Raw genomic sequence first — 12,305 nt, 5'->3', positions numbered from 1 at the left:
AATTTCTCACATTAAGACTCAGTTCAAAAGTTAACTTGTGTGAGGAGGGTGTGGTGGGGTGGGGGGAGGGGGGTTGTTAAAATTCCATTCAGATGTGTTTGAGATGTCAGTGTGTGGAAAGAACAGTCAAATCTGACTGTTTTTTGCAGTCCTATCTAAAAGCTGGCTACTTTTTAGAACTTCAGTAAATCTATGGACTTAAGCCCCAATCCTGCAATCTGATCCATGTGGACAGAACCCTGACCTCAAGCAGAGCCCAACTGACTGTGCATAAGGGACCTGCCCATGTAGATGATCAGAGTGCAGAATCATGACTTTTGTTCACAAATAGAACACGGACTATTGGCATATTAGCCAAAATCTGAGGTAGAAACATGGACAGCAAAAGCAGCAGGAAGCTGCACATTGTTTAAATACAGTGTGCAACTTTCTGCTAAAGGAATGATCAGGACTTGCTCAAGGAATTCTGCTGCTCTAGACAAACTCGTAAATATCTGTCCCTGTCAAGCCCACATTTGCTCCCACAAGGTTACTGAAACACTAATCCTGCAAATACTTACACACATGATTACATATTTGCAGGACTGAGACCTGAATGCTTTCCCACTCCCAATATTTGCAGTACCCTTAGGTGCATATTTGCTTTGTGTATGTTGAACCAGCTTTCTATGTGCTTCTCCAAATATGCAAATAAATACAGCACGTTCAAACACAAAGAAAGCTATATATTATGTCCAACACTCTCTTCATCTTAGCTAGTCATTCCACACCATAAGTCTCCCCTATGTTGATCTGAATCTATCTTCATTATTAGACTGCACATCCAGTTCTAGTTTTGCATGATATCCCCCATCTCCTAAATAGCACTGGAAATTTCTTACAATAATATGTTTATTTGATTGGACTTAGTAGCACCATTCTATTTTCTTTTTAAAAAGGTAAATGCAACATTATAGATACATTAAAAGCAACATTATGGTTAGAGTTGGGTGAAAAATGGAAAAAAAATTCCATAGAATTGTTTTTTCCATTTCTCATTGAAATTTCTAATTTCTGATGAGGTGTATTTACTCTTTAGATTGTATATGTACAACATTCAGGAAGTTCAAATTTATGATTCTCAGAGCAACAGTTAGTTGAGTACATTGCATGCCCAGTGCATATAAACATAGATAACTAGCAGTCAAAAGAAGAAAATTTTACCCTGATTACCAAGAAAAAAATCCCTGACAATAAAATATTAGGGCCTGAATTAAAGCCCACTGAAGTCAATTGAAGTCTGTCCATTGATTTCAATGGGCTTTGGATCAGGCCCTAAAATGCTGTTGAATAGTCTTGCCAAGGAAAGGGGGGGAGTTACATTGCCTGGCATATTTAACATTCGACTAGTCAAACATGTAATAGATGTCCATTAGAGTATAACCCCGAGAATGGAGATGGGCTGGATGGCCTAAGATGTATTTTTCCATCTCTGGTTTCTATGAATTTATGATTTATTAATTATTATTATTACTACTACTATGATAATTGGTCAAGCCGTTGACTGTTCCCAGAATCACTGAATGACTTCCTCATATGGAATGGGTTACCTAGAGAGGTGGTGGAATCTCCTTCCTTAAAGGTTTTTAAAGTCAGGCTTGACAAAGCCCTGGTTGGGATGATTTAGTTGGGGATTGGTCCTGCTTTGAGCAGGGGGTTGGACTAGATGACCTCCTGAGGTCCCTTCCAACCCTGATATTCTATGATTCTGTGATTTCCATGTCTGAAATGAAGAAGCCACCAAATATTAATGTCACAGAAGAGCCAGTATTAAAAGTTCTCAGCAATGTTTATTTAAACTGTTAGCCCCACAGGGCAGGGTCCTTGTCTTTTATTTGCCTGTAAAGTGCAATGCAGGCCCAGGATACTATACAAATTATTGTCAGAAATATGCTACTTGGAACACCACCATATTTTGTAGGGTAGGCTGCTAACTGTGTTTCTATTTGATAGTGAAAGTGATAACAAGTATGTTGATGACATGCTCAGATGCTGTGTTGGAGACTCCCTTGAGCTAAAAGCTAACCCAATATACTAGAAGGAAAAGAAACACAGTAACCTGGCTGCTTTTTCACATATCAATGACAATATGTACACCTTGTCTTTCTGCTCATCTTGGAGCATAATCTTTCTTTGATCAATAAGATGTCATAAACAATACACAGTAAAAGTGGAGAAGAATTTCTCCTTGGGACGGAATAGCAAAATTAATTACTCTAAGTGCCTTTAGATGCCAAAATCTTCTTTAACACGGTACATCTACGAATCAAGAGCAACCATTTCTGCCATGCTTTTAAAGTGAGCAGGTATGATTTCTGATAAACCTTTCAGAAATAAATTTTTATTTTTTCAACCCCCAAATAAATTCCAATAAGATAGGGTTGGGACTCATAATGGTGTACTTATACTTGATGCTTGATACTAACAGCATAACAGAAGGAAATGTTGTTAAACTGTGATAATCTCTTGTTCATCTTTTTTAAAAAGCTGTTACGGTATAATTTTGCATCAGGGTAGAAAATTAATCATTCAAAGAAACAAATACTTGATATGAATGTTGACACTGAACATATTTCATCATAACTGTAGAGCCCAGATTGTCAAAAATATTTCTCATAGCTTATGCACATTTTGCAGTGAATGTAAACACTATGGCGCATATCAATCATAGGTCTTATAAACGTGATCCCTAGCAGATGGTGCTGAAGACCAACCAGAGATAACTAACACATGAGCAATATTCTGAAGACACAGTAGACCCTGTTGTTGTTTCTGCTGAGATAATATAATAATGATAAGCAGTCTTTCTTATTGACATCTATTGAAATACTTGGCCCCTGTCTAGCCTTCATACAAAATGCTGTTGGTCTTCATGTAGGCTTTGCAGGTTTTAGAACGATCAAAATATCATCTGTCTTATAGCCATTAATGCTAAAAGTAATGTTATTTATTTCATCCTACATGCCTCTTCCTCCAGAGGATCACATTCATAACCAATATGTAAAAGTTGCAATCATATCCATTACTTGTCAGTCATTTCCCTAGTTAAGGTTATAAATGTATGATCCAGTATTGCTGAAGGAGGTTGAAACCATAACAGTCAAATAGGATCATAGTTAATTATTTGCATAATTGTGGTGACACTATGCCTTTTATTAGCTATATTTGCAAGGACAGAATGGGGACAAGACAGTAAATATCAAATAAAGTACAGCATAAGAGAAGAATATCCTAGTGCTTATTAGATTTAAGTAAATTCTGTTGGTAACTGGCTGAATCAAGATGGCATCATAACCAGAGTAATCCATATATTTGTGACCTCCAGGTTTCTCACATGCTCTACCTGAAACTAACTTTGAAGACCACCCAAAAGCTACAGCTAGTGCTGGATGTGGCCGTTCTCCTGCATATAGGTTGTAGATGCAATGAACGTTACATTTATATTACATAAAGACTGTACTTGCAATTCAAGACACGACACAGGTGTATGATGGGGTATCCACCCACATAAGGCCTGAAAGGGTCAAGGTGGCCAGGCCAGGCTGCACCTGGAGAAGCCAGGGAGATGGGATTAATTAGACATGACATTCAGCTGGACAGGAAGAGGAGGGACCTGTATAAAGCCCAGGATGCACAAAGGGATGGCAGGGAGATAGTCTGCAATCACTTTCTGGAAGAAGAGAGGTGTGTTTGGGGCTATAGAGATAGGAAGCCTACAGTTACTCCCTTGGAAGGAGTTGGAAGGAGTTTGGGCTGGTAAACCAGAGAGGTGGGAGAGCCAGAAAGACTGGAAAGGCTCAGGGGAAATGCAACAAGGTATGGGATAGGGCAGGCCCTAGCTGCTGACGAAAGTGCCCCTGAGCTGGAACCTGGAGTAGAGCGAAAGCCCGGGTTCCCCTACCAGCCACTGGGGAAGTGGCATGGACCAGACAGCAGAGAGTGGACTGCCTGAGACAGTTTGCCTTGGAAGACTTTGATACCCCAGAAGGGGAGGACCTCAGTGATTTGGCCAGAGGGCTGAGTCACTAAGAGGAAGCTGCAACCCCTGGAGTGAGACAGGGTGGGAGATAACGATGGGTGAAGAGACTGACAGAGGAGGGTGCAGCACCTGGAAGGAGCTAATCCCCAGAGCCGCCAGGAGGTGGTGTCACCTGCAATGTGTGGCCCCTCCACAGTTCGGTGGAGAATGCGGACAGGCGATTACCCCTTATAAAAGAGATTGTGTAAGAGATCTTGGTGGACCATGAAGGACAGTATAAGGCGGTTACCCCTGATACAAGGGGAGTATGGGAGGCAATAACAGAAAAAAAGGAAAGAGAAAATGGAGTCACAGTATGTGGAAGCCTTTTTTGATGAAGGCACTTATACCCTCCCAGCCTGGACTCCAGAGTCTTCGCCCCTGCAGATGAGGACTGACAAACAGCCAGAACGGATCCAGATCCTGCTGAGGCAGCTGCTGGAGAATGAGCAGAGACAGTGGGAGGTACATTGGTACCTGCAAAACTATTTGACACAGCTGGCTGAACAACACTGTATTTATTTAAGCTCATGCAGGAAGAAATTAGAAGAGGCTGCAGAGAGTGGAAAAGAGGTATCAGGGCCAGGAGGGCAGAGGCCAAAGGAGTGTTATGCCTGCAGGTGAAGGGGACACCTGAAAAGAGAGTGCCCCTGTATGGGGAAGGAAGGAAGGAAGCCCCAAAGAGTCCAACCTGTGGGGAGAACAGGGTGAGAGAAGACAATCTCACTCCAGGAGCTGCAGCTTCCTCTTCGTGACTTGCCCTCCGGCCAGGTCACTCTGGTCCTCCCCTTCCAGGGTATCAAAGTCCTCCAAGGCAAAAGGTGCAGCACCTGGAAGGAGCTAATCCCCAAAGCCACCAGGGGGAGGTGCCACCTGCCAGGAGTGGACCCTGTGACAATGTATAATTCACTCTACATAGTTTGGGCCTGGAAACTTGAAAGGCTGCCTCTTTCCTACATGCTATCCCGAGGATACGACTGATGATTCTGAGTAATGGTGCCTAGATTTAAATGTCTACAGGCTGATGGTTGAGAGCCGCAAATGTTCTCCATTGTAACCAAAATCTGTAGCTCCTTAGGGCTTTGCATAGATCTACTTTCTCAGACCTTTGATCAAAGTGGCTAAATGTCACATTATGTATTTAGACTATATTATGGGACGAGAGTATTTTTGGAGGGTTTCGTCCAGGTGTTGTTTTAATTGCATATGTTCTGTGGGGAAATTAGGACAGAAAAGCTGGGACTCTTGGCCTGTAGTTGGATTGTGTGCTTTGGAGGAGTAGGAGAAGTGTTGAAGGTAGTTAAGCAGGACTTGGAGAAGTTCTGAGCTGGGCAGTGGAAGGGCCAGGTTTGCAGGGTTGAGAGAAGGGAGTAAAGAAGTCACTTGGTGAATGAGGGTGTGGTTGAACTGGTAGTTGGTGTGCATGGTGGTAAAGACAGTAGCTGAGAGGTGATTTGTTATGAGCTAGATTGGAGGGGCAGAAGTTGGGACTGGGAAAGAACAACAAGGGGACACAATGTTAAGAAGAATAAATACTGTTTTCTCTCATCTTGCCCTTTACTGTAAGCCAGCACAATTTTTCATTCTACGAGAGAGAGGACAGAAGACGGAAGAGAGTGCCCTTTTATCTTCTTCTTTCTTCCCCCACCAACCCTTCCTTATTCGCCTGAAAAACAGTTCCCTGAGACCTCCTAATTGGAACCCCAGGTTCTCACTCTGAAAACAGTATCAACCTACAGGGGATGGTAGGAAGTGGAGGCTATAGGGTGACAGATTGTTACCTGCAGCCCCACCATGTATTTTGGGCACCAGCAACCACTGTCCATTGGGTACACTGTACACTGTATGCAGTAAATAAAATCCAGTTTCAATGGATTTCATCCATTCTATATTCATTAGCTCAGATCCTGGCCCATCTGCACAACTCCAGCAGGAATGATGGCTGGAGTGGTGAGTGCATGCTGGCACTGACAGCCCATCTCATTCTCCTGTGGGACTGGTCTTCTACAGAATATCAGAGCCCAGTAGCCTCCATCCCACACTCATGTGGCTGGGACCAGCAGAGTGCATGTGCGTGTGTAAAAATTCAGGGAAAATAATAAGAACTAAGAATTTTCCTAACCAAGGATTATGAAACATTCTCATGAACAGAGATCAAAGGGTTATCATTTTCTGTCTTCAATTCAATGTATTATGTGATTACAAAGAGAGACTGAATAAAAATATCATTTTAATGTGAAAAATGATACAAGCATGTAAAGAACATATCAAGTGAAGATAATCAGTTTCTTTCAGTACACTATGTCCTCTAATTTTGAAATGTGTGTGTTTAATATTTAATAGCTCAGCCTGTACTATAAACCACTGAACCAATAAATTAGTCTTTTGTGCAGTATTGCAAGTACCTTTCTGAAGTCCAATTATGTCAGTGGTTCCCCTTCCAATTAATTTGGATAGTTACTTTCTTAAAAGTTGAGGCACTTTATGCATGATTTCCCTTTTGTAAACCCATGTTAAATATTTAAACCACAAAACAGTAAAGATTGTGCAGAAGTATGAATAGTGCAGAACTCAAGTGTTAATTGAAGCACAAGGCAAAGCAGAGTCAGGGTCTGAACTGGACGCCCTTACTCATGCGAGTTATCGTACTTGACCTCAGCTAGACCACTCATATAAAGATTACTCATGTGAGTAAGCATTGCAAGATTAGGCCCTTATCATTCCAGCAAATTACTGTAATTATAAAATTGTTTTCTTCTTAAAAATGTGATCATTAACTAAAAATGAACTAAAATTTATTTCTTTTAAAAAAAGATGTTTACACCAGGTAACAGGCTCTGAGGGTGGGCGGAGGCAATTATTTTAGCCACTACTCTTTTTTAATTAATTTTTTTAAGTGCCCACTATTTTTCCCCTTTTTTGCATGATGTTGCCTTTCAACTTTCTCCCTTTCCCTCTCCCCCATCTCGTTCCTTGATGTTAGGACCTTTCCTTTAACTGAAACACAGGTGAGAGGCTCTCTCTTCAACACTGCCCCATCCCTTGTCTGACTATAATAGGAAAACAAAGCAGGAAGCATTAAGCATCTCCCAGTTGTATTTTCCAATAGAAAACTAAAGTACTGCAAACAGATGATTGGGCCACAGGAGGTGCATTGTGGGATCTATGGTGACAGAAGGTCTTTGAAATTCAAATATAGCAGTTTTGCTTTGAAATGGTGCCACTGGTGTAGCTCTCCTAGCACTGCCCTGCAGCCCAACCAGCTGCTTTAGTTTAATCATTTTACAATGATACATTAAAAATTCAACCGGAAGCAAGTGGGGCCCCGCCCACATAAGTATTTTCTATGCCAAGTGAAAAAGAGGGCATGCTGCATTTGCAAATCCCACAGACTGGCTTCAGCTATTTTAAACTGGAACATTTTCCTTTTAGAAGCTGCAGAATTCGTAAGTATAGCACTCTGTCACTTGGCTCCATTTATCTCCCGCACTCCCTCAGATGCCCTGTCATTTAGTTACACTTTGCACTGCAGTAGTCAGCTAAACTCCCAGTTAAATATTTGCAACTGCTAAGGGAAGAAGAATGGTGGAGGGGGGGACAGAACCCTGCTAAGGAATAAGAGAGATCTGGAACTTCCAAAGATATCAGTGACTCATCAGTATGCAATAGAGGTGAGAGGTGGATTCTGATTACCAGAGGAGGAAGGCTGGAATAATCAAGGATACAAGAGAGAGTTGAACAGAGAGTGGAGTCTGCAGTGGGAGGGGCTAGATGAACTGTAAGGGCTGACAGGACAAAAACATCTACATAAAAATAGGGCAGGAAAGGAAACGAAACAGCAGGAGAAAGTAAAGAAAGAAAATTATGAAAAGGGTATAAAAATTTATTTGTTATTTTATTAGCTATTAACCTATTTGAGTGTATCCAGCACACTTACGAATGCTTTGAGATTTACTATTTAACCTCAAGGTTATGTGACTGAGTTAGCCATCGTGACCCAGCATTTTAAAACCTATGTTACAATCTTAATCAAATCATATTTATCACTCACCTTCCCTGGTGAGTGCTTCTACCTTCTCCCCTGCAGATGTCTGGCTTACAGCATTATCCCTCAACTTCTCCTGATATTCTCCTTTTAAGTCACATTATTAGCTGTTTCCCCATACCTGCTGTCTGTCTTCATTTTCCAAGAGGTTTTACACCTATCAGGTAAGGTTTTACTTCTCTCTTTTGCAACTTCCTGGGATGGACTCTGACTCCTGGAAGTCCTGCTGTCTCTTTAACTGATCTTTACTTGAACCACTTCTTACTTTTTTTTTAACTTCTTTGGAAATTTCCCTTTCATACTACACTTTCAAATCTTTAAAGTGCCAGCACAAAATGGCAGAATTTTAGAATACTATCATCATTTCTGACAAAGCAGCTGGTTAGGTTGTCTGGCTTTTAAAAAAATATATATGGAAATATACCTATCTCATTGAACTGGAGGGACCCCTAAAGGTCATTGAGTACAGCCCCCGCCTTGACTAGCAGGACCAAGTACTGATTTTTGCCCCAGATCCCTAAGTGGCCCCCTCAAGGATTAAACTCACAACCCTGGGTTTAGCAGGCCAATGCTCAAACCACTGAGCTATCCCTTCCCCCTTTGTCTTAAGTGTTACGTTGGGAAAGATGAGGGATAAGGGTGATATAAAATTATTCTACTTAACTGCCAGGGGGCAAATTTGTCACGTACACATGGGAGAAAGAAGAAGGACAAAATGCAGGGTCAGCTATAGGTAGTCAGGAAGTTCCTTCAAGAGGAAATGTAGCGAAACTCCAAACCTGGAGACAATGGACCTTTCTGTGCCTGCGTCCTGTAGATAGCTAACCACTTAGTTTGCAAAATAAGCAAGGAGGAGGGGGCAAATAGATGAACAATAAGGGGTCATAAGAGGGGCAGAAACATGTAGCTTGCTAATTATGTATGGTAATGATGGCAAATTTTGGCCACTCATAGAGCGATAGATTATCATAAGCAACTGCATATAACGCTTTGGTGTAAGTGTTTTCTTTGTTCTTGCTGACTTATGAGCTCGAACCCAATTGCAATTGAAATAAACGGATCGCCCCTCCCGGGGCTCCTTGCTTGGCTAGCTGTGTCCGTCTCTCCTTATTCCTCAGCCGGAACGGACAGAAATTTCTATGACAAGGGTGAAGGACCAGCAGTGATTATATGAATACAGTAACTCCTCACTTAAAGTCGTCCCGGTTAACGTTGTTTCAATGTTAAGTTGCTGATCAATTAGGGAACATGCTCGTTTAAAGTTGTGAAATGCTCCCTTCTAATGTCATTTGGCAGCTGCCTGTTTTGTCCACTGCTTGCAGGAAGAGCAGCCAGTTGCAGTTGGCTGGTGGGTGGTTGGAACCAGGGTGGACCAGCAGCCCTCCCTATCAGCTCCTCCCTCCCCTAAGTTCCCTGTGCAGCAGCTGCCTGCAGTTCAGCTGTGTCCCTCCCCCCACTGCCATGTGCTGCTCCTGCCCTCTGCCTTGGAGCTGCTCCCCAAGACTCCTGCTTGCTGCATGGGGGGAGGAGGGAAGAGGAGGGTTAATGTCAGGGTGTCTCCCCCTCCCTCCTGCTCCTGCACCCCGCTTAACCCATCTTCCATAGAGCGGGGGGGGGGGAGGGACTCACACTATGGAGGGAGCTTCTAGGCAGTAGCTGTGGTCTCAGGAGGTCTCAGCAAGCTGATTTAATTAACAGGGCAGTGTACTAAAACCTGGGGTCAGCTACTTAAAGGAGAAATGTGCATTTTTTTCTCTCACACATAGGGTGTGTGTCTGTCTGCCCTCCCTCCTTTCCTGCTGCCTCATAGAGTGTGAGAGTTAACCCTTAGGGCTCAGTCAATTGCTAGTTCATTTAGCAGTGAGGCATTTCCTGGAAAATATCCCACCCTCTAACTCCTCCACCTCAACCAAGCTTCACAATCATCATCACTGTGTACCAGTATTGAAAAAAATTTCCCTGGAACCTAACCCCCCCATTTACATTAATTCTTATGGGGAAATTGGATTCGCTTAACATCGTTTTGCTTAAAGTCGCATTTTTCAGGAACATAACTACAACGTTAAGTGAGGAGTTCCTGTATAAGAAGAATTGACAGCATATTGCAATATCAGTGTGTAAGTTTTCCTCAAGTACAGATGTGCTATAGATAGTAGTTGTCTTGCATCCCTTATATTGTGCTGCCAGTCATAACACTGCTAACAAATGAGTGACTGGGGCATCAATTCACAGCTGCTTTTCTTATCCACATTCACAGAATCAGTTGTTTCATTGCTTTAGGGGTTCATCTCCTCTGACACCTACTTGCCACAAGCTGATTTCCAGACAGCTGCTGATTCATTCAGACAGCCTTACTACAGTCTTTGATTGCTGAGAGCTGGAAGGCTAGAAAATATTTCAAATTCTAACCCCTATAGAGGTGCTTAATATAACCACAGAGGTTTACTTTTGACCTCTTACCCCCTTTTCAGTTCTTACACAGAACCAACTTTCCAGTGGGGATGCAACTGAATAGCTATGAATCTTAAGAGATCTAATATATATTGCAATGGCAATACAATTAGACATTCTATCCCTCTGATATCTCCAGTCAGTGGAACACATCACAGCCTTGTTACTAAGACCTCATCTCCATGAGTATTACACTAGCAGACAGCAGAACAGGATAATGAGTTGTCCACTTCAAAACAGTAATATTTGGAAGTTTCAGCACATTGGAGGTAATTTCTGCTGTTTCATCTTCATGCACAGTAGCATTTTTCTTTCACGTCATACACATTTATTATTCAACATCAGGCAAAACATCCTTAAATATGGAATAATTATTCATATGTGAACAAGTTTCATATCCCTTATGTGTCCCTAATCTTTATTGTGTTTTTATTCATCCTCCATTAAGATGATTAAAAATCTTACTTGCTATGGGCACACCATTTGTTAGCCAGCTAATATTAGGTTTGGGGTTGCCATTAGCTCTGCAGATCAGGGTTCCATCCTCTCCAGGAGACAACACAAGGTTTCTAGGTGCTGTGATCCAGTATGGAGCAGCTTTGGTCAGGAAAGAAAACACAACAATCATCAATGTTGCAAGTCTCCATTCAGAAGGTCAGTACAGTAGCTATAACTGGCAAAAATGCTGATATATATATTTATATATGAATAATTTACGGTAAAATCATGTTTTGATTAGCTCAGGTTACAAGTGATACAAGCCATTAGGCTGTTAAATAGATGGACAATAAATCATAAAGAATGCATAACTATCTACGTTAAAATTTTCAAGATTCTTAACTGAATGGAAGTAAATTCGATTAATACACATCAGTGGCTTTAATCCTAATCTGTATTTCTAAAGACAGCAAAAGATAACAGACTCTGGCTTCTGTAAAAGGATTAGTACAGTAGCCTTTCTAATAAGTTTTGAGGCGTCCCTGGTCCTTAGGCCACCCATAGAAGAGGAAGAGAGGGACTGATAATAGGTGAAGAGAAAAGTGCGAGCGACTCAGGCGGGTGGGGGAGGAGAAACAGATTTAGGGTGAAAACCTGGCTCCACTGAATCAATGCAAAAACTCCCAGTGATTTTAACGGGGTCAAAATTGAAACCTGGTTGGCTGACAAACACAGAGAAAGAGAGAGACAAAATGGACAAGAGATGATTTCCTTATAAGAAAAATAACTTCTATATGCCTATCAGCAGATTCTTTGCAGTAAGTCTATGCAAACCGCATATTTGTCACATTTTGTATAAAAATAAATAAATAAATAATGCATTGTATTAGTGGACACAGGTGCATGGAGAATTTATCTTTTTATTTTTAAAAAGGAAGTGGATGATATCCACAGAACCATCATGAACCAAACAAAGTCAACATCAATGTAAACTGGTGTCAAGAGTTGTGCACAAACACTAGCAGTTTACTTAAAAGAAGTGACTGATTTGCCACGTGAGGAATAATCAACTCTCATTAGCTAATTCAAACAAAAGCCCTCAGGTGCACTTCAAATACTAACATATTTGAAGTGTCTTTAATCCCAGGGCTATAATACCACTGGACAGATAAAACTTAGTAAAAATTAGTTTGGTAGAACCAGAAGAAGGGGATATGAAAAAAGAAAGAGCGAAGATGGGAAGGGGAGAAAAGGGAAAAGAGAAGGAGAATGGGGATGGGAGGCAGAGGAGGATGAAGAGAAGGAAAAGAAAGA

The 12,305-nt window shown here is 41.6% G+C and overlaps 1 protein-coding gene across 2 annotated transcripts in view; it reads right to left on the bottom strand.

The window, feature by feature from the left end:
* The window catches only part of NRCAM (neuronal cell adhesion molecule), a 121,164-nt gene that overhangs the window by 77,103 nt on the left and 31,756 nt on the right, over nt 1-12,305 (bottom strand). For both annotated transcript variants that reach the window (XM_065412614.1, XM_065412605.1), the window contains one exon: nt 11,019-11,150. In XM_065412614.1, the coding sequence (XP_065268686.1) occupies nt 11,019-11,150 (132 nt within the window). The remainder of the gene's footprint in view (nt 1-11,018; nt 11,151-12,305) is intronic.

This window comes from Emys orbicularis, chromosome 1 (genome assembly GCF_028017835.1).
Source record: "Emys orbicularis isolate rEmyOrb1 chromosome 1, rEmyOrb1.hap1, whole genome shotgun sequence".
Classification (NCBI taxonomy): Eukaryota; Metazoa; Chordata; order Testudines; family Emydidae; genus Emys; species Emys orbicularis.
The sequence above is the reverse complement of the archived record's forward strand: the minus strand, read 5'-3'. Positions and strand labels throughout refer to the sequence as shown.